General features: G+C 43.5%; 1 protein-coding gene across 1 annotated transcript in view; it reads right to left on the bottom strand.

Annotated features, from left to right (window-relative positions):
• NBR1 (NBR1 autophagy cargo receptor) overlaps positions 1–27,323 on the bottom strand; it is a 156,063-nt gene that overhangs the window by 27,853 nt on the left and 100,887 nt on the right. The window contains exons 11-17 of the mRNA XM_082271980.1: positions 25,275–25,434; positions 23,831–24,118; positions 23,540–23,668; positions 16,354–16,429; positions 16,153–16,245; positions 13,400–13,558; positions 3,769–3,942 (exon numbers count right to left, since the gene is read on the bottom strand). Coding sequence (XP_082128106.1) covers positions 3,769–3,942; positions 13,400–13,558; positions 16,153–16,245; positions 16,354–16,429; positions 23,540–23,668; positions 23,831–24,118; positions 25,275–25,434 — 1,079 coding nt within the window. The remainder of the gene's footprint in view (positions 1–3,768; positions 3,943–13,399; positions 13,559–16,152; positions 16,246–16,353; positions 16,430–23,539; positions 23,669–23,830; positions 24,119–25,274; positions 25,435–27,323) is intronic.

Here is a 27,323-nt window from a genome sequence, read left to right as displayed (position 1 = left end):
TGCCCATCAGAGTACCCGAGTACCTGTCACCTGCCTATCGGAGTACCCGAGTACCTGCCACCTGCTCATCAGTACCAGAGTACCTGTCACCTGCCCAACAAAGTACCCGAGTACCTGTCACCCTTCATACAGCCACCATGTCCAAGTCCAAAAAGGTTTATATACGTCCTCCGTTTAAACCTAAATACCGGTGTTATGGCAGCAGATAGCTGCCATAACCCTGGTATTTTTTTAAACGGTGGACGGTTGGCTTTCCGATAAGGGTGGTCCCAGCGGCGGATTCGCCGTGGGATCACCCTTCCGGGATGGCGGAAGAGGCGCCCCCCCCCCCTCCCGACGCGTTCCGGTCCTTTTCCCCGCTTACCGGACCCGCCGGCAGCGGGGAAAACGATCCGGTCCCGAATCCTCACTGACAGGATGTCGAGTGAGGGCAAGCTTGCCCTCACTTGACTCTATGGTCTTGGAGGACCGGAGCTACGGAAAATGTTGTTGCCTAGCAACCGGTTTAAAGGTCCTTTTTTTTTTTTTTTTCATTTTATATTATAATTATTATTTTTTTTTTTTTTTTTCTATCTTTTAGTGTACTTGTGAAATCTGAGGACTTTTTGACCCCAGATCTCACAAAAAAGAGGTCCTGTCGTGCCTATTTAATTACGAGGAATATTTACATTTCTTTTAATAGAAATAAAAATGATCAATTTTTTTTTTTTTTTTTTTAAACGGTGTAAAAATAAAAAATAATAAATAAAATAAATAGTAAAAAAAAAAAAAAAAAAAATTAAAGCGCCCTGTCCCCGTTAGCTCGCGCGCAGAAGCGAATGCTTACAGAAACCCCGCCCACATATGTAAACGGTGTTCAAACCACACATGTGAGGTATCGCCGCGATCGTTAGAGCAAGGGGAATAATTTGAGCCCTAGACCTCCTCTGTAACTCAAAGATGGCAACCTGTAGAAATTTTTAAATTGTCGCCTATGGGGATTTTTAAGTACCAAAGTTTGTCACCATTCCGTGAGCGTGCGCAATTTTGAAACATGACATGTTGGGTATCCATTTACTCGGCGTAACATTATCTTTCACATTATGGAAAAAAATTGGGCTAACTTTACTGGTTTCTTATTTTTTAATTAAAAAAAGTGAATTTTTTCCAAAAAAATTGCGTTTGGAAGACCGCTACGCAAATACGGTGTGATAAAAAATATTGCAATAATCTCCATTTTATTCTCTAGGGTCTCTGCTAAAAAAAAATATATAATGTTTGGGGGTTCTAAGCAGTTTTCTAGCAAAACAACTGATTTTAGCTTGTAAACACCAAATGTCAAAAATAGGCCTAGGCAAGTGGCTAGGATGCATGATGATGCTCCTTGGATGTTAGGCCCCTCTATATGGCTAGGCTGTGAAAAAGTCTCACACATGTGGTATTGCCATACTCAGGAGGAGTGGCAGAATGTATTTTGGGGTGTCATTTTTGCTGTGTACATGCTATGTGTTAGGAATATCCTATAAATTGACAACTTTGTGTAAAAAAAAAAAAGTTTTCATTTTTTTCCCACATTTTCCAAAAACCTGTGGAAAAAAATGATATGTTCAAACGACCCATAATGCCTCATAGAATATACGTTGGAGTGTTTGCTTTCCAAAATGGGGTCATTTTGTGGACTTTTCCATTGTATTGGTGCTCTAGGGCCTTGAAAAGTGTGATGGGTAGTAAGAAAGTTTTATGTGTATTTATGCTCCTAGAATGCCTGAATGTGCTTCTTGGACGTGGAGTCTCTTTTTGTGGCCAGGCTGTGTAAAAGTCTCACACATGTGGTATCGCCATACTCGGAAGGAGTAGCAGAATGTATTTTTGGGTGTAATTTTTGCTGTGTACATGCTATGTGTTAGAAATAGCTTATAAATTGACAACTTTGTGGGAAAAAAAAGAAAAAAAAATTTTTTTCTTCATTTTCCCAAGAATTGTGGGAAAAAATTACAACTTCAAAAAACTTACCATGCCTCTTACTAAATACCTTGGACTGTCTACTTTACAAAAAGGGGTCATTTGGTCGGTATTTGTACTGTCCTGACATTTCAGGGCCTCAAGAAAGGAGATAGGCAGTCAGTACATCTGGTGTGATCAATTTTCAGTAATTGGTACCATAGCTTCTAGACTCAATAACTTTCACACAGACTAAATAATATACACTAATTTGGGTTAATTTTACCAGAGACATGTAGCAGTATACATTTTGGCCCAAATGTATGAAGAAAAATTTATTTTTTGCAAAATTTCATAATTGAAACTAAAAAAAAGTGTTTTTTTTTCAAAATTTTTGCTCTTTTTTTGCATATATCACGAAAAAAAAAAACCCCAGTTGTGATCAAATACCACCAAAAGAAAGCTCTATTTGTGTGAAAAAAATGATAAAAATTTTGTTTGGTTACAGTGTAGCATGACTGAGCAATTGTCATTCAAAGTGTGAGAGTGCTGAAAGCTGAAAATTGGTCTGGGCAGGAAGGGTGTCTAACTGCTCTGTATGGAAGCGGTTAATATCTACTTTGGTATTGGATGAGGAGAATGAGATGCGACATGGTTTACCTCTTATCTTTATTAATGTTTTTTTTTTTTTTGAGTTTGTAATACTGGCATTATGATGATACTGGGTTCTGTTTAAATCACCTTTATACCCATTTGTTTCTTGTACAAATAACCTGATATCCCTGTTATTATTAATGTAACTGTGCTTATTATGTGACTTTTATATGGATGGGTGTTTCATAAGCTTACTGATCAATAGTTGTGTATGTACACTACCCACTTCGATGTAAGCGTCCATTCAGAGTAGCGCGACTTGTCAGGCGACTTGGTCGCCTGACAAGTCGCGGTCGGTCGCTCGCCATTGAGTAGTACAGGACCCGTTCTAATAGGAGCGACACAAGTCGCTCCGACTTAGAAAAAGGGTCCTGTACTACTTTGGGGCGACCTGGAGGCGACTTGCATTGACTTCAATTATATGAAGTCCGTGCAAGTCGCGCCGAAGTCGCGGTGCACCCTGTGCACCGCAACTTCACAGGTCGCCCCACAAAGTCATGTCACGCCAGTCTGAATGGGCTGCCACAGTCATGTTTATCTTTACTTTTCTTTATTTCCTTTTTATTTTATGTATGTATTGTTCAAGTTCGAAAACATTTCAATAAAAAGTATTTGTTTAAAAAAAAAACACAAACAAATGCAGGTTATCGGCATTTCCTTTCCTCAGCACTGTCACTGTTTGGGGAAAGGAAAGCCTGTGACAGGGGACATTTACACTAATAATCAGGACACTGATCATCATCAGTGCCCTGATTATCAGTGCAACCATATTAGTGTCTATTAGTGCAGCATATCAGTTTCTATCACTGCATCCCATTAGTGCAGCCCATCAGTGCCCATCAGTGCAGCCCATCAGTGCACATCAGTGAAGAAGAAAAATTACTTCTTTGCAGAAAGGAAAAATTATTTATTTTTTTTTCAAGGTATTCGGTCTTTTTTTGTTTAGCAAAAAATAAAAAACCCAGTGGTGAGTAAATGCCACCAAAAGAAAGCTCTATTTGTGTGAGAAAAAAAATATAAAAATTTCATATGGATACAGCGTTGCATGACATGTTGCATGTGCAATGGTCATTCACAGTACGACAGCGCTGAAAGATGAAAATTGGCCTGGGCAGGAAGAGGGTGAAAGTGCCTAGGACTAAAGCTAGGCATGAAGGCAATAATCAAATCAGGCTTCCCATCATCCATACCCACCTGTCAAGTGTGCAATCTTACCTGTATTAGTTGTCTGATCCAGATTTTGTGTATCTGTGCCTGTGGACTGCTGTGAAACTTGTCTACAATCCGCAGAGAAGGACTTCTGAGTGATATCATCTTCAGACTTCTTACTGTAGGAGAAACTTGACTGTGGTGATGACTGCTGGGAACCTAGAGATGGGAGATTACATTCATTACCATGCAAGGCAAATTTAAAGAGGCCATGGAGACACTCCACTAAGAAATACTTTTAAATGGTATTGTCATTATCACTGCCTGCTTAAAGTAATAAAAATGCAGTACTTAAAGAGAAGCTCCAGCCACCTATAAAAAAGAGAAAACCAGCTACTCACCTGTCCCACGATCCAGTGGTGAGCTCACCCCAGCGTCTTCATCCTCCATATCATCCTCCCTCGGTGGCGCCAGCATCTTCACTATGGGCACTCGGCTGTGACAGCTTGCGGCATCACAGCCAGGTACCCACTGTGCATGAGCGAGTCGCACGGCACATCCTGGATTGGTGGATGCTGTCTTCTGGGACATGTCAGTGTCCCAGAAGACTGCAGGGTGGAGGGAGGGAGGAGAGCCGCGGCTCTTGGAATGGAAATTGGAGCAGGCACCTGTCAAAATCGGGTACCTGTCCCTCCCCCTGCTCCTCAAAAGTGCCATTTGTGCAAGAGGAGCGGGGAACGAGTCCTTAAAACTGAACTTCCCCTTTTGGGTGGAGCTCCACTTTAAAAAGGGAAGTATAGCCAAAGCTTATTTTGCTATACTTCTCCTGGGGATCGCAGGAATGCAGTTTGTTCTGCACTTCTGTGACCCGTTATTAGCCAACAAGGGGCTAAACCCCACTGTCGGCTGATATCACTCAACCAGTCCAGGCTCTGGATTGATCCCAACTTTACAGTCGGGATGGCAGCTGGCTCAGCCACTCAGCATGCCAATAGGAGACTGAGCCAGCTGCTCTCGCCCCCTTTACAGCCCGGCACTTCAGTGAACACTGGAGGGGCAGAGAAAAAAAACTGAGAACTGAGCAATCAGTGGTCTTTGATTGCACAGTTCTCAGTCTTAGAAGCTGCGAGGGACAGCCACCTAGTGGAGTATAAATATTTATTTATTTTTTTTAAACCCATACTTCTCTTTTAGATGACATATCCATTCTAAAATAAGCCAATTCTACTGTGGCGGTATCAAAAACTGATCAAAATTTGTATTTTGCTACTGGTTGACTTCAGGTTTTGCATGCATTGTTTTCAGCAGGGGAAAAAATATATATACACACACATATACACACACACACACACACACACACACACATTTAGGAAAGAATTCAGGCCTTTTTTTAAAAGCAATCTACTGAGCTGGCCAGAACCAGCTCATGAGGGAGTCTATTAAACATTTTCACAGCTCTTACTGTGAAGAAACCTTTCTGTAATTGGAGATGAAATCTCTTTTCTTCTAAATGTAAAGAGTGCCCCCTTGTCCTCTGTGATGACCTTAAAGTGAATAGCTCAACACCAAGATCACTATATGGACCCCTTATGTATTTATACATGTTGATCATATCCCCCCTTATCTCCTCTTCTTAAGACAGAATCAATTTAGTTCCTTTAATCTTTATTCATAGCAGAGCTCCTACATGCCTCTTATCAGTTTGGTTGCCCTTTTCTGCACTTTCTCCAGTTCCCCGATATCCTTTTTGAGAACTGGTGCCCAAAACTGAACTGCATATTCCAGATCAGGTCTTATTTACGATTTGTACAGGGGCAAAATAATGTCTTTCTCTTTGGAGTCCATGCTTCTGTAAATACAAGAAAGGACTTTGCTCGCTTTGGAAACCGCAGCTTGGCATTGCATGTTAATATTAAGCTTATGATCTACCAAAGCCCCGAGATCCTTCTCCACCATCGATTTCCCCAGTTGTACTCCCCCAGTATATATGATGCATGCATATTCTTAGCTCTCAAGTGCATAACTTTTATCAACATTAAACTGCATTTGCCACCTAGTTGCTCAATTAACCACTTAAGGGCCGAGCATAAACTTGACATGTTTACAAGTTAAAAATCAGTATTTTTTGCTAGAACCCCCAAACATTATATATATTTTTAGCAAAGTCTCTGGAGAATAAAATGGCGGTCATTGCAATATTTTTTGTCACGCAGTATTGGGAAAAAATGGATTTTTGTAAAATCTTACCGTAAATCCTTTTCTCTTAGCTCATTGACAGACGTAGTCCTCGGTGATACAGCACCTTCGGGTTATGTTGCCTCCACAGGAGCAGGACTAGACAGGAAATTAAAAAGCTCTGGCCACACCCCAGGGGCAGTCCCAGAGGGTATATCCTCTCTCTCTCTGCCTCAGCAAATCAGTTATGTCAAACAGCAGTCTTTAGAGATTTTAACCCAACCCAACTCAAAAAACAGAGGGGCGGGGACTACGTCTGTCAATGAGCTAAGAGAAAAGGATTTTACGGTAAGATTTTACAAAAATCCATTTTTCTCTATCGCTCATTGACAGACGTAGTCCTCGGTGATACAGCACCTGGGACGTCCCAGAGCAGTATCACAAATGAGGGGTGGGAAAATGAAAATCAAATCCCAATCTAGAAGGCCCAACCGGTGCCAACTAGAAGTTTACAATGCTCATCCTTAATGATGAGACTCAACAAAAAAGAAAATTTTTTTTTTTTTTTTTTTTTCAAACAGAAAAAAACCCTCGAGGTAGACCACCGGTCTCCTCAAATTGCGGCCTGCAAAACCTTGCGGCCAAATGAGGCATCCGCCGATGCCGTCACATCAATTTTATAGAATTTTGTAAAGGTATGTACCGACGACCAGGTGGCCGCCTTACATACCTGGACCACTGACGCCTGATGGCGAAAGGCCCAGGAAGTACTGAGCGCTCGAGTGGAGTGCGCCCTAACAGGGAACGGAGGACTCTGACCCTTAATAGAATAAGCCTGTACCACCGTCTGTCTAATCCATTTGGCAATGGTCGCGGCAGATGCAGGCAAACCCTTTCTGGGGCCATCCGTGATCACAAAAAGTGAATCCGTCTTACGGAATGATTCCGTAGCTTTCAGGTATACCCTGATTGCCCGAACCACATCTAAGGAATGCAACGCATGTTCCCGATGATGCTTGGGCTGAGGACACAAGGAAGGTAGTACAATATCTTCATTCAGATGAAAATCTGAAACCACCTTAGGAAGAAAAGATGGCTTAGGATGAAGTACTACCTTATCCCTATGAATCACTAGGTATGGGGACTGGCATGATAATGCAGCCAGTTCTGACACCCTGCGAGCAGAAGTGATAGCCACCAAGAAGGCCACCTTCTGGGATAAAGTAAGCAAGGGAATCTCCCTGATGTTTTCAAAGGGAGGTTTCTGTAGAACCGACAAAACCAAATTAAGATCCCAGGGCGGTAAGGGCGCGCGGACTGGTGGAGCCAGGTGCCGCACCCCCTGGATAAAATTTCGCACCAAGGACTTGGTAGCTAAAGGTTTCTGAAAGAAGATTGCTAATGCTGAAACTTGACCCTTGATGGTGCTCAAGGCTAGCTTCTGCTCAACCCCTTGTTGCAAAAAAGCCAATATTCGAGTCACCGAATAGGTACGTGGAGGAAATCCTAAAGATTCGCACCATGCAATATAAGTCTTCCATGTGTGATAATAGACCTTGCTGGAAGTCGCTTTCCTTGCTTTAATAAGGGTAGGAATGACTGAAGTAGACAAACCTCTGTCCTTCAGTACTTGGGTCTCAATGGCCAGGCCATTAAAACCAGCGACTGTAAAGCACGATGGTAAATTGGTCCTTGAGACCACAGACACTCCCTGAGACGAAGTTCCCACGGAACGTCTGCGACTAGCATGTCCAAGTCGGCCAGGCCGGCTTGACGAGGCCAGCCTAGAATTTCTAGGACCACTGGCGCTGATTGGATCTGAACCAGGCGTCCCTAGAGGTATCTGGCCCGACCATCCGAGAAAGTCTGGTCGTTTTCTGTTCCCACACATTTATCAGATACCTGATTGTTATCAGGAAGGGTGATCTTTTCTGGTTGAACCTCAGGGACCGAAGTCACCCGACTAGAGGCTTCTTGACCTGTCTGGTCAACCAGATCCGATTCCTGTGAGGCATAGGGACTAATCTTAGGAAAAGGTAAAGGAAAAGATCTATTCAGGGAACGGTAACTACCGCTTCCTGTAGTACTTAAATGTTGGAAGGGAAGAATCGCACCGGTGGTAGTGGTTGATGCTCGATCTAATGTCCTGAATACCGGTGAAAACGTCCCCCCACCCTGAAACCGGGTGGGGCGCACCTTCAGGCTGTGTACTCCTTTGCTTCGGGTTTGGCTGGGTTGGTCCTCTGTTTGTCCGACCAGCCCTTCTTGAACCCTCCTGGAGGAGTCTTGCCTTTCCTGCTTGTTCCAGCCGGGCGCCCTTTATGGGCGGTAAAGAAAGGTCCTCGCTTGTTGCGAGGTCCCTTAGCTTTAGCAGCCTGTGGCAAAAAAGTGCTCTTGCCCCCAGTGGCATCCTTAATGATTTCATCTAGGTTGGCCCCAAATAGACGATTCCCCTGAAAGGGGAGATTTGTCAAGGTCTTTTTGGAACCTAGGTCAGCTGACCAGCATTTTAACCACAGCACACGTCTGAGGATGACCGCTGACATAGATGCATGCCCTAATAGGGGAGTAGTGTCCAAGGCTGCGTCACAGATAAACTGTAGCCCTTGTATAATCTGTTCCATCAAATCAGATGTTTCCTGGGGAATATCTTTTCCCCTAAGGTCTTGGCGTACCAATCTCGCCCATTCCGTAAGTGTCTGGGAAACTAGACCAATAACAATTACTGGTCTAAATGCTGACCCTATCAGAGAGAAGATGGTGCGGGACTCTGCTTCCATCTTTCGATCCACCGGATCCTTAAAGGACGAAGTGTCCTCCACTGGGATAACCGTGGCTTTATTCAGCCTGGAAATAGGTGGATCCACCACTGGTGGTACCGTCCATTTCTTAATGATGGATTCCTCAAACGGATAGCGTCTAGCAATACGCTTGGAAATAGTAAAGGTACGTTTAGAATGCTCCCATTCTCCTTTAATCTTATTACCAAAACACTTGGGTACAGGAAAAGCCTTCACCGTTTTGATGGGCTTGTTAGTACCAAAAGGAATCTCTGTTTCAGTTGCCTCTGCCGGTAAAACCTCAAGTTTTAAGGTTTCCTGCACTGCCACAACTAGTGCGTCCACCAATGCTTCTTCCTGAATTATAGCGGGAGAAGAAACGTCCTCCTCACTGTCTGAGGGAGCTTTACCTGAGGTAACAGCCCTTGCAGAGGGACCTGCAACTGCAGTGACCATCTCTGAATCTGAGTCAGAGGTGTCAGATAGTATAGGGGAAGGCGGGGGTCGCTTCCTTGACCCCCGTCCCTGACAGGCCGCCTCCACCCGAGCCACCATAGACTCCAAAATTGCTGTAAATGCCTCTACACTCTGTGCACCGGCGGGTCCCGTGGCCCCCTCGAGGGAAACAGGTGGGGGAATATGTGTGGCAGGGTCCATGATAATTCCAGTCACTTCCTGGATAATATAATTCAAAAATAAAAAACTTTTTTTTTTTTTTTTTTTTTTTTCCAGACCCCCAGCGCCACAAAAGCCCCTTAGTGTTACCTGCTAGGGATCCCTATCGATCGAGAGAGAGAGAGAGAGAGAGATAGACCCCCAGGCTCACCACTTGATGCTCAGAGTTTAACTGCAACAGGTTACAGCGCTGTCTTGACAAACAGGAAGTCTTTTGGCTGGCTGCCCAGGAAGAAAGGAGGCGGCTCCGCCCCTCTGCACGCCTTCCGGCGCCTCCCCTAGCTCCACGAGGTGTTTGGATCACCTCAAACATGGCCGCCCCCATGCTGGAGACACGAGGCTACGCCAAAATGGCGGCTCGGGCGATCCAGCAAAAAAAATGGCGGCGGCCTGTACTGAATAGCGGTGTGCTGCAGGGCACACAACACTCTCTCTGCATGGGGATTTGGCGTGGTTGGCGGTACCGGCCCTGGAGGACCGCATGGCCGTTCGGGAGGCCTGCTTATAGCTGGAGATCTGATTTAGGAAGGCAGTCTACATGTCCGTGGCTTCTGACTGGTAGGTACCTTATTCTTATCACAGTAAGATTCCCAGAATGCCACTGATTACAATCTTTTAAACATGTATACAATTAGATTGTTAGCTCCCCCAAACCAAGCCTCCTGGCTTTTTGCACATAAAATCACACTCAAAGTAGGGGGATCTGTGTCATGTTATAGGATAGAGGGGGACTCTATCTTACCATACAGAGAGGGGCCCGCGTTCACCACAAGACCCGTCAGGGGAAAAGGGGGAACATACTACTCACCATACCGGAACCAGGCGGGCACCAACTCCTGACAGTACCCCTCTCCACCGGGGCGGGAGGGCTGTCGACCGATATGGACGCCGTGACTCATGGTCTTTGGCGTTTCAGCGAGACGTTTAACTCGCGGGGTCAGTCCCTTAATGGGACTTTGTCGCGGCCGACCCAGCGCGGAGCTATGGCCTGCACGCGCTCGTAGGCTGAACTGGGGTGACCACCGGATCTCAACATCCAGCCCGTCGCCCAGTTCAGCTTTCTTGCTTGAAGATCTCACAGGAACACTGGAGAAAAAAAGCTGTCTAAAAAATCTTTTAAGAAAAAAATCTTGCCAGGACCGAAGATCCCAGCAAGGTATCTAGGTCCTTACTCCTAACTAGACAGAAAATAACTGATTTGCTGAGGCAGAGAGAGAGAGGATATACCCTCTGGGACTGCCCCTGGGGTGTGGCCAGAGCTTTTTAATTTCCTGTCTAGTCCTGCTCCTGTGGAGGCAACATAACCCGAAGGTGCTGTATCACCGAGGACTACGTCTGTCAATGAGCGATAGAGAAATTACATTTCACTGCATTTAAAAAATACTAAGGTAGCCCATTTTTTTGTATATTGTGAAAGATGATGTCACGCCGAGTAAATAGATACCCAACATGTTATGGTTTAAAATTGCGCACACTCGCGGAATGGCGACAAACTACGGTCAATAAAAATCTCCATAGGCGACGCTTTAAACATTTTTAACAGTTACCAGTTTAGAGTTACAGAGTAGCTCTTTTTTTAAATTATCGCTCCCACTCTGGCGATCACGGCAATACCTCACATGTGTGGTTTGAACAGCGATTTCATTTGCGGGCGCAACTTCCTTATAAGTTTTCTTTCGTGCACAAGCTCACGGCGACGGTTAAAATGTTTATTTTTTTTCCTATTGATTTTATTTTTTAATTTTAGCACAGATTTTTTAAAAAATAAATAAAAATCTGATCACTTTTATTGCTGTCACAAGCAATGTAAACATCCCTTGTGACAGCAATAGGCAGTGACAGGTACTCTTTATGGAAGGATCGGGGGTTTAAAAGACCATTCCACTACACTTCCATGTATTCAAAATGCTGAAAACTGCATTTCTGAATACAGTCACTTTTTAAATTTGGCGCCTTTAGTAGCCGAGTAACCCGGACATGACGTCATGGACGCCGCCTCCAGGTTACGTTATCGGACCCGCAATCGAAGCCGCATCCGGGTGGCATGGGAGACCCGGGCAGAGCCACGGAAGGCGGCGTGAGGCGTCCCCTCCCGCTCACATGGGTAACGACCAAGCGGCTCCCGAGCCGCATTGGTCGTTACTGCCTAAAAGCCGACCGCCGGCTCTAAAAAATGGTAACTGGATGATGCCTCTAGCGGCAGGCCACGTAGATTTGCAGTAAGTGGTTAAACGGTGCATTGCGGATGGCTTGTAAGTTGGAGACATCCTGTAAGGGCGTTATTCCACTGCATAGCTTGGTGTCATCTGCAAAGACTGAAATTGTACTTTAATCCCAGACCCTATACCAGTTGACTAGCTGTCATGCTAATCCAATATTATTAGGTTCCAAGTTACTAACTTGTATCAAGTATCCAGGAGTTCTGACTTGACTGCACAAATGTTTCAGGTCAGGTATTAAAGTAGAATTAAACTTTACAGGTCCCCCAGGAGCTTTTGCCCTAATGTGCAAGTATGAACAACATATTTTCCCATTTTGTCACTCTCACCATAATGTGTCCCCATCCATTGCTGCATAATCGCTTTCTCCCTTGTCGCTTTGTCACTGGTGTTTCCATGTTTTTCTGGGTTTAGAAGTCTTTTGTCTTGTAAAAAACATGCTAGCAGATAGGGTGGAGATTTTATGGCAGAAGACACATACATATTTGCTTCCACCATAATTATCTGCTTGCAGCTTTTTAATTTTTCAGGCTTGGTTATGCTTAACAAAAAACTGTATTACAATCAGGGAACCATTATTTTGAGAGCTATAGCAGCAATGGCAGCCTTCATATTTCTCTCTGCACAGGTTTCCTTGAAACTTAGATAAATAAATCGGTGGTGGCTGCATTTATTTAGGCAAGGATGAGCCTCATATAGTGTAAATTATATGATTTAGCAAAAATTTGATTTTTTTTTTCCCTTTAACCGGTTGCCGACCTCCGCACGACTATATACTGCGGCGGTCAGCCCCGGCCAGGCAGAGTGACGTATCGGTACGTCACTCGCCTGTCACTGACTTGCGAGCCAATTGCGGGCAGGCGCGCGCCCGCCGAGGCGCGCGCCCGCCGCGGCTCGTTCACAGACAAGTCAGTGCGTGTGACCGGCGGACTCGATGTCCGCCAGTCACACTGCGATCGCTCCTGTGAAGGGAGAAAGACAGAGCGGCTTATGTAAACAAGCTGCCTGTCAGTTCTCCCTGTGTAAAAGTGAAGATCTGACCGTTCTACTATGTAGAACCGTGGATCTTTGCTTTTACACCAATAGCAATGTCCCTGCACAGTTAGAAACACGCCCCTAGGACACACTTAACCCCTCCCTGTCCAATAAAGTTAACCCCTTCCCTGCCAGTGTCATTTTTGCAGTAACAGTGCATATGTATAACACTGATTACTGCAGTAATGTCACTGGTAACCCCAAAAGTGTCAAAAATGTCAGTCAAGGGTCCGATCTGTACGCCGCAATGTCGCAGTACCGAAAAAAAAAAAAAAAAAAATCGCAGATCGCCGCCATTACACGTTAAAAAAAAAAACACCAAAAATGACAAAAATCTTTCCCTTTGTTAGTAAACGCGATAACTTTTGCGCAAACCAATCAAAATACGCTTTTTGCGATTTTTTTTACCAAACATATGTAGCATAAAACAAATTGGCCGAAAATGTTAAAAAATTTTGATTTTTACATTTTTTTTGGGGGGGAATTTCATATAAAAAAAAATGTGAAAAATAGTTATTTTTGCAAAATTTACACTCTTTTTTTGTTTATAGCGCATGATCAAAAAATCGCACAGGTGATCAAATACCACCAAAAGAAAGCTCTGTTTGTGGGAAAAAAAGGACGTCAAATTCGTTTAGGCACAGCGTCGCACGACCGCGCAATTGTCCGTTAAAGTCACGCAGTAAAAAAATCGCAAAAAAAACCCTGGTCTTTTAGCAGCCAAATCCTCCGGGGCTTAAGTGGTTAATGCTGTGATAGCTGGTTTACCACAAACATGTTTGTTTTACTCACTATGAGGGGAATTCTTCTTTTGTGGTGGATTGTAGTCTGGAGCTGCATCAAGGGTTAAACTCCTCATAACTGTTTCACATACAAATTGAGTCCCACTGATGTCCTCTTCTGTTTCTTCCTGAGTGGTGCCACCCTCCACATCTTCCTTGGACCTTTTCACTGTTGGGGTAAATCATTTCTTAAAGTTAATACAATAGATTGACTCATGCTGCCTTGTGTCTTAAAGTGGAACTAAAGGGGTTTAAAAAAATGGTGATGGGTAGGCTTTTATTGACAGAAGTGACATTTTGTCCTCAATCATAAATCATCCTGTCTGTAAACATTTTTTTCTAGCTATACACAGCCATGCACGCACATCTATGGACCATTTTGCACTGGGAGAGGTAGCTCCCAAGTGCTCGTGTATGAGTTACGTCATCCTAGCCTGATCAATGAAAACAGCCAAAGACTTCGAACGAGGAGGAAGAAGAAAAGTGTATGAAGAATCAGTAGTAAGAGGAGATCACGTCACTTGAAAGTGGTGTGGTAGAGGGATGGTTTGAGAGGGAAGTGTGACATAATGTGCAAATATGCTGTTCATACATGCACATTTTGTTAAAAGCTTCCTAGGACCATAGATTTTTATATGATTGAGTTCCACTTTAAATCAGATAAAAACAGAGAAATGCAATGCTACTATTGCCCCTTACAATTTGTGCCTGTACAATCTATATGCTTTACCCATATTATGAACAGCATCACCAGCACATTGTGGAATGCAGAAAAATCATATTGTAAGGGGAATAAAGAAATGCATAACTTCCAGGTTTGGGCCAGCCCTGTACATCACAAATGCATTTATACGTTTTGGCTCATTTGTAAGGCTTATGTAGCAAAATATCAGATTCAGATTGAAGACCCAACTGGATAATGTGGTGGCTCAGCAGAGATTATACAAAGCAATTCTAAAAAGCAATAAAAATGAATTCAATGAGCTACAAATCTATGGGATAAATGCTGCTTTTGCAAAAAAAAAAAAAAACGTAAAAAAGGGAGAGAAAATTCACTTAATTTACTTCATTATTCATCATTCCTATGTCACTTCTTAGATAAAAAAAATTAAGCTGCGATCAGGTAGAACATACTGGCACCTGGAGCCCCACATACCTGCAGCAGCTTTTACTGCCCCCTCCACAACAAAATGCTAAGTTTTTCTAAACAGGCAAAGCTCTAACACTCCCAAGTATTGTCAGTTTCCAAAATCCCTCTCGCCTCCTATGTATTCAAGTATAATGGGTTGCCTCCCTCACCAACAGGAATATGTGGAAATCAGGAGAGGCTCCTTCCTGCATCACCAATAATATTCCAAGAGTGGTTTCAAGCTAATTAGGTTTTTTTAAAAAAAAAATGTTGTAAAATCTTTATTTTCATCGGTCCTATGAAACCCCTATCAGATTATTCAAATATAGGGCTAACTATGACCCGACATGCCCTAGATGCGGAAACCTTGGTAGCACCTTTAACCACCTCATGTGTTCCTGTCCAGTTATCCAGGGATATTGGTCTCAGGTAGTAAGATTATTGCAGGACCATATAGGATCTTCTATAACTCTATCCCCCAAACAGTGTTTGCTTGGCCTTCTACCCACCTCTGTAGATGATATACATTTCAATATCTTTTTACAAGAATCACTTTTTATGGGAAGATTAATAATAGCACAGGTTTGGCTAAGGGAGTCTCCTCCAACTGTACAACAGTGGATTGCAACCGTTCTTAATACTCTTCCTAATAAAAAAAAAAAAAAAAGTTCTCTATATTCACAGGGGTTGCCCAAAAAAATTCAACAAAATTTGGGATAGATGGGCGGAAATTGCCTCTACTTGTAATGTGGATTTATAAATCAGTTAGCAAATGTCTACTCTCCAGGTTAATTAACCTAGCCAAAGTATACTTCATGTACATTTTCATACCAATTTGCATTGTATAAGTATCTGCAAGTAGTACTAACAGTTTATGTGTTATGGTCCTTAATACTCGCACTTTGTATGTATTTGGGAACATCTTTTATTCTGATGATGGTGCCTGTTGCACCTTACTATATTTGTCTTTTTTTTTCATTTAATAAAGACGTTTTGTTAAGGAAAAAAAATGAAATGAAAAATGGAAAGATATATATGTTTCACTATATAACACTATAACACTCAGTGCCATTTAAAAGGTGAATGCAGTTATTCTTTACATTTATTTTTTTTTTTCCCAGGTAATAATGTGAACAAGTTATGTGCCCATACACAAAAGTAGGGTGTTGGCACATTAGATCTGTCACAGCTTTTGGCTGACAGCTGGTTATTGAATCATCATGTATCGTGTGCAAATAATGCAAACTAATGGCGCTTTTCCACTGCATGGAACCAAACGGTTCGGCTCGCTTTTGTGCTTTTCCACTGCTGGTACCAAACTGTACGGCTCTCAAAAACAGTACCACCTCGATTGTGGTTCCAAGAGGTTCCATACCCGGTACCATATCCCACAATCCTTTGCATGCAGTCACTACTAGCCACTGATTGGTCAGAGAATCCCACCCACCCCGTTGTTATCCCACCCACTTAACTTTAGTACTACTACCGTACCGAACCGCTCCAAACACCATACCATGCGGTACCAGCAGTGGAAAAGCAAACTGGGCCAAGCAGGGCCGAGTAGAGCCGAGCCGGTACTTGCAGTGGAAAAGTGCCATAACTGCAATTCATTCTTTCTTCGATTACATACTCACCAGTACCATCGCTCTCCTCTTTTATTTGCCCCAATCCTGGCTTTTCAATTAAAGGTCCATCATGTGGCAGAGGAGACATACAGGGTGTCATATCTGAAGAAGAACAAACTATTAGGATATACTACATGAAAAAAAATAATAAGAATTTACACACTGACAGATTAAGATAACCACTATTTTTTTTTTTTCTTACAGACTCACCTACAGGTGTATTGTGGGGAACACGCTCCAGTTCTTGGACAATATTTATATCCAGCAATTCAAATGACAGTAAATCCTGAACAAAAAAGAAGTGATAATGAACTGCTTATGAAGACAACTCAGTTTAGCCAATTCCATATTTTACAACACGTTTTTTCTTTCGCTTCTGGTTGGCATTTCATTTACATGCTGGACCAGTGAAAACTGATTGCACTGATCTTCTGAAAACCAAACGGAAAGTCTTTATTTTGAATTATGCTACAACAGAACTCACAGAAACCTGTACAGATATATGGAAACTCTGCCCACTTCTTCCTTTATCCAAGAGAAGAGTATAGCAGAGGGGATGGTTTAGGATAGGTTTCCTGAACTGGGCTGTTCCGTTTTAGGTTTCTAAGCTAAAAAAGGACAGAAAGCGGCAGGCACCCAAGGTATATAAAATATGCAGGTACCTGAAGATGCTTAGGATACACCCCAGCTGTAGTTTAATTGGCTTTTTGTGAAGACTAGTTTACTTTTAATGCAACTGGAGTATAAAGAATGACATTTTATCTGCTGTAAAGTCTAAATTATTCAATCCATACACCACAAAGTGAATCAAATAATATACAATCTCCACATATTACAGTGAAAAGTCCACTTTACAGACAAATCTTAATATTTTTTCGCCTCAAATAATACTCTGGCGCACACGTAATCTCTTCATCTAAAGTCAAAAAACTCACCGTTTATTTTACAGGTCTCTCAAAGAAAGGTAAAAATACTCATGGGCTTGGTAGCAGATTCTTCTGAATAAATACACTCCACTCCCTTTTCAATATTAAAAAAAAAAAAAAATACTCTAGATTTCCCACCATATATCTTTACCAATTTAATACTAAACTGAACTCTGGTAGAGTAAATCCTTTAGGTTAATAAAAGCTTAAAATCTTCACATATATTAATTCGCATGATCCTAATGGATGCCAACAAGCCAAGACTATAACACAAAAATATCAAAATCCAATTTAAATTTCACTTGTTTCTAGGTTGGTTCCCGTGGATCAACTGTGGGTATATGATTGTGTATATGGGATTGTATTTGTTTTTCCCTTTTATACGTTAAAATAGATGGACTTTATTTTTTAACCGACTAACTAACTATGTTTTACCTGATCATTTTACATGGCTTGAAACATTTCATCAAAACTGCCTTCATCAAGTATACAGCCCAGTCGTGCATTGCAATTATTACACAGCACATTGTTATGGCAATCTGACCATCATAACTTAATCTCAGCTAAAGGATACAACTCACATTCTAAAATCACAGAAACCCTTGCTATATGCCTAATATTTTTTTTTTTTTTTATCATAGGATACGACACATGTAGTGTATATGCTACAGGCTATAAGCAGCCTGCAATATCTGGGTCATACAACCAGACATTTGAGGAAAAATATTGAATTATGATATTGGTTCTAAAAAAAAAAAAAAAAAAAATCACAAAAATATCATACCAAGGATTCAAAACGGTTACAATTTTAGGGAGACTAACAGGATTAACTGATGTAATCTACAATTAGAACATTTTATCCTTTAACACTGACCAAAGGTGTGTGATGGGAATTAGTCTTTTCCCACATTATCATTTAATTATGTATGTAGATTTTCTAATTAGTTCCCTTCCATACATTTTTTTAATCAGTTATGAGAAAGTAAGCTAATATGTATCAGACAAGATTGATCAGGTTGACATGGAGAAAATGGGATCTTTTTTGACTTCCCAAAAAATCAATTTCTCTGATGCTCATTGATGGGCTCCTGATTCTTCTTAACCATTGGGTTATACTGACCCCTATAGGAGTAGGACAATAGGCAGGAAAAAGATTGACTACGCCTATGGGCAGTCCCAGGGGGTATACACCCGCACTCACCTATATGCACTAAGTTTTGTTACAAGCAGTGTCAGAAGGAAGCCAACTCCACAGAGGGGTGGGTGCTGTGTCTATTTATGAACATCAGAGAAATGGATTTTACGTTAAGTCAAAAAATCCAATTTTCTCTTTTATTCATTGACGGACACATCTCCTGATTCTTCTTAACCCAAAGCAGTGTTAAACATGAGGGGTGGGAAAACAGCAAAAAAAAAAAAAAAATTCCCAACGCTATTCATAGCCAGCCAGGTAACACGGAGCTCAACCAAAAACAACAACAAAACCTCACCTGGAAAAAAAAAAAAAAAAAAACACCCTCAAAGAGGACAAGATCCTCTAAACAGCAGCCTGCAAAACCTTGCGGCCAAAAGAAGCACCCGCAGATGCCAACACATCCACGTTATAAAACAAAAATGTGCACAGATGGCCGACTTGCAAACCTGTATCACTGATGCCTGCTGACAGAAGGCCCAGGAGGCACTAAGCAACCGAGTGTGCGCGAACAGGGAAAGGAGGAACCTGACCCCTAACTGAATAGGCCTGATTAACAGTCTGTCTGATCCATTGGGAAAAAGTTGCAGCAACCCTTTTCGAGGTCCAACCGGAGTACAAATAGGGAGTCTGACTTTCTAAAAGACTCTGTAGATGCCAGGTACACCCCGATTGCCCGAACCACATCCAGAGAATGCAGAGCAATTTTCTTAGGATGTTCAGGCCTGGGACATAGGGAATACAACACAATGTCTTTAGTTAAATGGAAAACAGAGACGACCTTTGGAAGAAACAAAGGACAGGGACGAAGAACCACCCTAGCTCTGTAAACCAACAGGCAAGGTGAACGATAAAACTACGCCGTCAGCTGCGACAACCTGCATGCAGAAGTAATAGCCACCAAAAAGGCCACCTTCTGGGACAACGTAAGCAGGGGAACCAATTGTGGCCAAGTCCAGACCCCCCTGAGCACAATCTGTGCCGAAGACGTCTCCCCCACCCGGACAGGCTGGCATCCGTGGTGACAATTGCCCAGTACACGGGGAGAAGCATTTTCCTGTCAAAGTGCCAGAGAACTAAGCCACCTCTAGAGACTGTGGATTCTTGTCCTGTTTCACCAGAATCTCATTTTGCAGAGATCTCGGGTGGAACTGTGCAAACAGAACTGCTTCGAAGGTAGACACCATCAGGCCCAGCACCCACATGCAAGGCCGGAGGGAGAGATGCTGGACAACAGAAGCTGAATTGCCTCCTGCAATTTCTGAAGTTTTTCCAGGGGAGCAACACTCTGGCTGAGGCTGAATCCACCCAGATAGTCCTGTTTTGTGGACGGAACCAGAGCAGACTTCTGAAGGTTCAGAATCCAACCGAACTCCCGCAGAGGTCGCAGAGTAATCTCCAAGGTGTCCATCAGAGTAGTCAGAGACTCTACTCGCAGAAGAAGATCATCCAGGTACCCCAGTACCGCGATCCTCCGCTGACAACAATGCTAGCACCGGGGCTAACCCTTTGTGAAGACCCGAGGAGCGAAGGCGAGACCAAAGGTAAATGCCACAAACTGATAATGCTCCTCGCCCACAGCAAAACGGAGGAAGCGCTGTAGACCGGCACATATTGGAATGTGAAGGTAGGCATCCTTGATGTCGATGGAAGCGAGAAAATTCCCCAAATGTAGGGACGCCACTACCATGCGAATGGACTCCATTCGGAACTTCTGTACGTGCATAAAGCAGTTTAGAGCTTTGAGGTCCAGAATTGGACGTACCCTGCCTTCCTTCCACGGAACCATAAACAGGTTTGAGTAAAACCCCTGAAAACATTCTGAGCTGGAACCGGGACAATAACACCATTAAATAACAAGTCTTGCACTGCCCCAAAGTGACCCCATAAGCGATCTGGTGTCAGTGCAGTTTGGAAGGGAAGAACTTTTCCGGAGGAAAACACTGAAACTCGATCTTGTAGCCGGACCGAATTACTTTGTGGACCCACTTGACCTGTACCAGAGAGGGTCCCGAAATCACAGAAGACGCCCACGCACCCCAGATACGGGTGAGGGAACCCCCTTAAGGAAAGAAAGCCTTGTCCGCAGGTCTGGAAGAGCCCCTCGTGGCTTCCCAGGTCCTCTTGGAACCTCCGGTGGGAGGCCCTGAAGGACTTTTATTCCTGAGGGATGAAAAAGGCCTCTTATGAGCCGAGAAGAATGGCACACATCTACGACGGGGCTCCTTGTTCTCTGTAGCCTGGGGAAGAAGAGTACTCTTCCCCCTGTGAGACCCTTAATGATGTCATCCAAGGAAGCTCCAAACAGGTGATCCCCCACAAAGGGGAGATTAGACAAGGCCTTCTTAGAAGTCTGGTCCACAGACCAGCATTATCAGTCAGAAAAGATGCTGAAGGACCACTGCTGATAAAGCCTAAAATTAAAGGAGGCACATTCAAAGAGGCATCACAGATAACTGCAGCCCCTGGATCAACTGATCCACCAGCTCCTGCAAAGACAGGGGGAAGCCGTTTCCCCTCCAGGTCCTGGCGTAAAAATGTAGCCAACTAGTCAGTTTAGGACACCAGGGAAATAGTAAATACCAGCCTACGCCGAATCAGCCATAGTGAAACATATGGTGGGCCAGTGCCTCCGCTCTCCTATCAACCGGATCTTTAAAGGTCAAGGACTCCTCAACCAGAATAAAGGAAGCTGTATTTAAACTGGAAACTGGCGAATCCACTACAGGTGGGACCGTCCACTTTATAGGCAAGAAATCCTTATAGGGATACTGCATAGCAAAACTGTTAGGGTCCACAAGAGTGCGTTTTGGACAAACCCCCCCCTCGTTATGTGACTATGTTGTCAGTAAGAGGGAAAGGGCAAGACCCCACCACAGTAGAGGGCCTGTGGTGCCAAAAGGGACCGGCGCCTCCGACGCAGCATCTCTGCCATGTTTAAAATTTCAGGCTCTGACACAATCAGTGCATCCACCAGCGCCTTTTCATGCATGGCTAGAGGAGCAGAGGAAACATCCTCACTGTAAAACAAACACAAAGAAAGGGCACCCCAGCCTAGCGCATTATCCTCAGCAAGCTTTTTAATAGCAATTATTTAAAATCATGTCTCATGTAGACGGAGGGCTGACGCGTTTCGAGGCCTTGTCTCTTCCTCAGAGCCTGAGGGCCATGACCGAGACCATGCATGGAAGAGGCAAGGCCTCGAAACGCGTCAGACCTCCGTCTACATGAGACATTGGACTTTTCCATTTGATGCTGTTCTTTGGAATTGATATGCTGATCTACCACACATGTTTGTGAGTAGTTGATTTTAAATAATTGCTATTAAAAAGCTTGCTGAGGATAATGCGCTAGGCTGGTGCGCCCTTTCTTTGTGTTTGTTTTACAGTGTTTTTGACCACCCCGGTCGTAGGGGGCAGCAAGGCTTAGCCATACAGGATGCCAAGTGTGGGTTCCTAGATTGGAACAGCCTGAGGATCTGGTTTTGAGCACAGGAGCAGGGTGCTTAGCATCACTCTTTTTTTTCTGGAAACATCCTCCCTGCCTGAGCACTCAGGGCGCTTGGACGCAGACCGGGTAGGGTGATTCGCGTCCGCAGCAGCCAAAACAGATTCAGGATCTGATGGACAGATGAGGCAGGGGAGGGCAGTGGATGCTTTATACTAAGGTCACCTGGAAAAATATAATCAGGGGAGGGCCGCCGACTGCGATCCCGGAAGGGGGGCGCCAACCCAGGGTCAACAAATGGACCACCTACCCTGCAAAAAACAAGGGGGTCGCCCTCCGTAGAGGCACGCACAATAGGAAATAGCCCCCTTAAAAGGGGGCCACCCGCCATGACATGGACACGCAGGCAGGGTATCCAGATAGTTCCCCAGTGCTAAAAGGGGTAGGTGCCCTCCACAATAATGGGGGCATGGTTGCCATCAAAAATTAAACTGCCTCCACACGCCACCCCTTCCGAGGGAGGTGCCAAGCTAGCCGCATGGCTTAATAGGCTGCAAGCAACTGCCTCAATTTGTGCGGAGGACAGGGGGTCAAAAAGGATATCGGGGAACTGGACAAAGTGCAGAGAAGGGCAACCAAACTAAAAAGAGGCATGGAGGAGCTCAGCTATGTGGAAAGATTAGAGGAACTGAATTTATTCCTTCTTCAGAAGACAAACTTAAGGGGAGGGATAGGATCAACATGTACAAATATATAAGGGGTCCATATAGTGAACTTGGCATTGATTATTCACTTCAAGGTCATCACAAAAGGACAAGGGGGGAAAAGAGATTTCATCTTCAAATACGGAAAGGTTTCTTCACAGTAAGAGCTGTGAAAATGTGGAATAGACTCCCTCATCAGCTGGTTCTGGCCAGCTCAGTAAATTGCTTTAGAAAAGGCCTGGATTCTTTCCTAAATGTACATAATATAACTGGGCACTAACATTCATAGGTAAAGTTGATCCAGGGAATATCCGATTGCCTCTCGGGGGATCAAGAAGGAATTTTTTTCCCTGCTGTAGCAAATTCATGCTTTGCTGGGGTTTTTCGCCTTCCTCTGGATCAACTGTGGGTATAGGATTGTGTATATGGGATTGTAAGGTTGGGTTTTTGTTTTTTTTTTTACTGGTTGAGCTAGATGGACTAGTGTCTTTTTCAACTATGTAATTTTGGATCGTTAGTACAGCGGCCCCACTGGGTTGAACAAAAAAACGGATATATAGTGTGTAATAGACTTTAGCCTAGGTTCACACTGAGGCAGTTTTGAAATTGTGCGAGTTCAGCTGAACTCGCACGATTTCAAGACATTTCAGTCCGACTTCAGGGGCAATTTCACAGACATCTGTGCGGGTTCCTGCACAGAGGTCTATGGAAATCACCCCCCAAATCAGCAAAAGTATTACCGAAACTACTTTTGTGAATCAGTGCGGCGCCGCAAAGTCTGTGTCGCACCGATTCGGACAGTGCCATTGCCTGTAATTTGCTCCGATTTGTCAAATCGGACCAATGTGAATGTGGGCTAATTGAACAAGCTGAAGCTTTGACAATAAAACCTAGAAGCTGATGGTTTACCATGCACAGCTTCACCAGATTTTGTGTGCACCACTTTTAGTAAATTCCACCCCCATTGTGTTCCTAAATGAATGAATTTTGTGCTGAGAAAATGTAAATAATAATAAGAAAATAGTAAACTTGAATAGACCCCAATTAGTTACTACATAGAAGAGTAGAAAGAATAGTAGAATACAAGAATAGTAGAATACAATTAGTAGAACTAATATGAGGCTTACCTGAGCGGTGAGAAGATCAACAGAAGGAATGTACATTTCTCGGTCACTGTCTGTGCTCAAGTGACTGGAAGTTGTGGTTAGTGACTCCTTAACTGGACATCCCCTGATCTGGGGAGTACTGTATTCCTCCTGCCCATTACAAATAGTTTTATAGGTATTTATATAGTTCCAGCTCAAAAAAATGACATACTGGTATAAACAATATATTGGCAAAAATGTCCAATAAATATCAGATATAAAATTAATAAGATCATGGCTGCGTCGTTATTACGAAGTGCTGCCGACACTCACCTCTTCCTGGTCTTTCTGGCTACCGATTTTGATGGAAGACATCTCTTTTTCCAGATCTTCAAGGTTGTCCGTACAAGGAAGAGAATCCACTGTAATGCTACACCAGATCCGAGGTCCAAACTGTTCACCCTTATGTGCAAGCCTCCAGTGTGAGGTGTAGGTTCCCTCCAGTGCTGGAGCTACAAATTCCACTGACAGAACGCCCACTTGACCAGGAAGCAAGGATGGTACAGGAGCATCTTTTCGGGATGAGGATGCTAATGTCAGATTTCCCCACATGAACTTCAGCTGGAAAAGGAGGAAATACAGGTGATCAAATACCTGACTGACAAGTTATCCCTTTGTATTGTTTTCTCATAATATTTACTAGGAGCCACAAAAGCAGTCTTTAAGGATGCACAGTAAAGCACTAAAACAATATAATGTCTGCGACTTTGATCATTCACACAGGAACTGACAAATTTTGGTACTGCAATAATTCACACAGGAACTGACAAATTTTAGTACTGCAATAATTCACACAGGAACTGACAATTTCAGATACTTCCATAATTTAAACATGAACTGACAAATCCTGCTACTTTAGGGCTCTTTCACACGGGCGATCCGATCAGATCCGCCTGTCAGTTTTTTAGGCGGATCTGATCGGATCCTCCATGCAGCTCTATGGGGCAGCGGATGTCAGCGGAGACACCTCCGCTGACACCCGCTGCCATCCGTATCCGATCCGGTCCGTGAAATCCGGACGGGTGGAAACCCTATTTTTCCATCCGTTCAGGGATCGGATCGGATGGGAGCGGACAGGCTGTCCGCTCTCATTCCGATCCCCCATAGAGAGCAGCGGGAGCTGTGACACCTCCCTCTCCGCACCGCAAGCGGAGACGGAGCTGTCATCCGCCGGCTCAGCGGGGATCGATCCCCGCTGAGCAGCACGGAACCGCCTACGGAGGCGGACCGTGTGAAAGAGCCCATACACAGGAACTGGTCATTTTTGGTATTTTGATAATTCACGCAGGAACTGACAGATTCTGAAACTGCAATAATTTACACAGGAACTGAGAATTTCTGGTACTTCGATTATTCACACAGAAACTGACAATTTCTGGTACTTCGATAATTCACCCAGCAACCGATAAATCCTGCTACTTCGATTATTCACACAGGAACTGACAATTTCTGGTACTTCGATAATTCACACAAGAGCTGACAATTTCTGGTACTTCGATAATTCACACAAGAGCTGACAATTTCTGGTACTTCGATAATTCACTCAGCAACCGATAAATCCTGCTACTTCGATTATTCACACAGGAACTGACAATTTCTGGTACTTCGATAATTCACACAGCAACCGGCTATCTCTGGGACAGCAATGATTCACACAGGAAGTGATGTCATTTGTATCCTCCAATGATACTAAGAGGGGAAAAAAAAAGTTATTTACCTTTGTTTCCATGTTCCATTTCACATTCCCTGTGTTCCTCATCCTCCAGTGTTTGATAAACCTGGTTCCAGGCTGTAGGTGAGTCCCATCAGGCAAATTCTCATCCACAAACACAGCACTAAGTGTAGGGATGAACTGGGTGCAAGGTTCCATGGGAATTCTACAAAGGTAAGATTAAAAGAATGGTCAGTACCATTAACGTAGTAAACGGACCCGTCTAGCATCCGTGTCGATCTCAGATTGATGTAATATGTCAGTTTCTACACTCATTTAACCTTACACTGAGTGGATAGATAGACTGCCCCTCGGAGTGATAGTAAAAAAGTAATATGTGAAAGAGAGAAGGCTGGCTAGTTCTCAGAACTAACATGAATTATAAAAAATGGAATGTTATGTTATAACAGCGCAGAATTTCCCCATTTAAAAGATATGTAAAAAATAGACCACTAGCCAGTGCACTGTATCTTTGCAGCCTGTTCATATACTTTTTAAACTACATGAAAAATAGAATGGTAAGTAAATATTAACCCCTTTACGCCAATGTAACGCAAATATGTGGACTCCTGCTTCAAGTGGTCAGCTTTCTTGTAATAATAACCGATGATCATCGGCTAATCAGCCGCTCGGCTGTTATTACAAGGGGATGCCCCCCTCCGCAGCTCGCTCAGGTTCTCCCATTCCTCTGGGAGGCCTGAGCGACCAGCCGGCACATCCGTCAGCTGGCCGGACACCCGAACAAAGCCGGAATCGGGTCTCGGATCTAGTAACCTGGACGCAATGTCAGGACATCATTTCCAGTTTATTGGAGCCTTTCAAGGCACCAGATTTTAAAAAAAAGTCAGTTCAAAACAGCCAGAACCCCCATCCCTTCAAAAAAAAAAAACGAAATATACCTGACATGTGACTATTGCTGTCACAAAGGATGTTTACATTCCTTGTGACAGCAATAAAAAAAAATGTAAAAAAGGGACAGTGTAAAAATAAAATAAATAGAAAAAAAATTTAAAGCGCCCCCATCCCTCACGCGCAGAAGCAAATGCATACGTAAGTCGTGCCCGCAAATGTAAACAGTGTTCAAATCACACGTTCGGTATCGCCGCTATCGTTAAAGCGAGAGAATTAATTCTAGCACTAGACCTCCTCTGTAACTCTAAACTAGTAATCGTTAAAACATTTGAAAGCGTCATCTTTGGAGATTTTTAAGTACCGTAGTTTGTCGCCATTCCATGAGTGTGCGCAATTTTAAAGCATGACATGTTAGGTATCTATTTACTCGGCAGAACATCATCTTTCACTTTAAACCGTAAAGTTAGCACAATTTTTTGTATGTTTTTTTTTCAAATGATAAAATTAATTTTTTCCCCAAAAAATTGCGTTTAAAAGACCGCTGTGCAAATACAGTGTGACATAAAATATTTCAACAACCGTCATTTTATTCTCTAGGTAGAATGTTTAGGGGTTCTAAGTAATTTTAGCAAAAAAATACTGATTTTAACTTGTAAGCAACAAGTATCAGAAAAAGGCTCAGTCTTCAAGGGGTTAAACCCTTTAGCTCTCGCACCTGTACACTTCTTATGAATCAGTGCAAATTTTACCTATCTGCTATGGATCTATTTGACTTTACTTTGTCATCGCTTAGGCCCCTTTTACACTATCGGTCCTTCGGACGGATTTCGTTTTTCTCAGCGGGGGGGATCGATTCGCCGATCCCCCGCTGAGCAGGAGGGTGACAGCTGTGTCTCCGCGCTGTGTGCGGAGACATAGCTGTCAGTTCCCCATGCATCTCTATGGGGGAAATCGCTGGACAGATGGAAAATAGGGTTTCCATCCGTCCAGATTTGACGGATCGGATGTCAGCGGACATGTCTCCGCTGACATCCAATGCCCCATAGGAATGCATGGGGGGACCGTTCAGATCCGCCAAAAAAACGGACAGGCGGATCTGAATGGTCCGCCTGTGTGAAAGGGGCCTAACTTGCATTCCGGGTATTCATCCCTGACGGCACATTTCGTTTGACAGGCTGCCGACTTCAGGGCTATACAATGCAC

The sequence above is a fragment of the Pelophylax lessonae genome (assembly GCF_965119305.1).
Source record: "Pelophylax lessonae genome assembly, chromosome: 11".
Taxonomy (NCBI): Eukaryota; Metazoa; Chordata; class Amphibia; order Anura; family Ranidae; genus Pelophylax; species Pelophylax lessonae.
The sequence above is the reverse complement of the archived record's forward strand: the minus strand, read 5'-3'. Positions and strand labels throughout refer to the sequence as shown.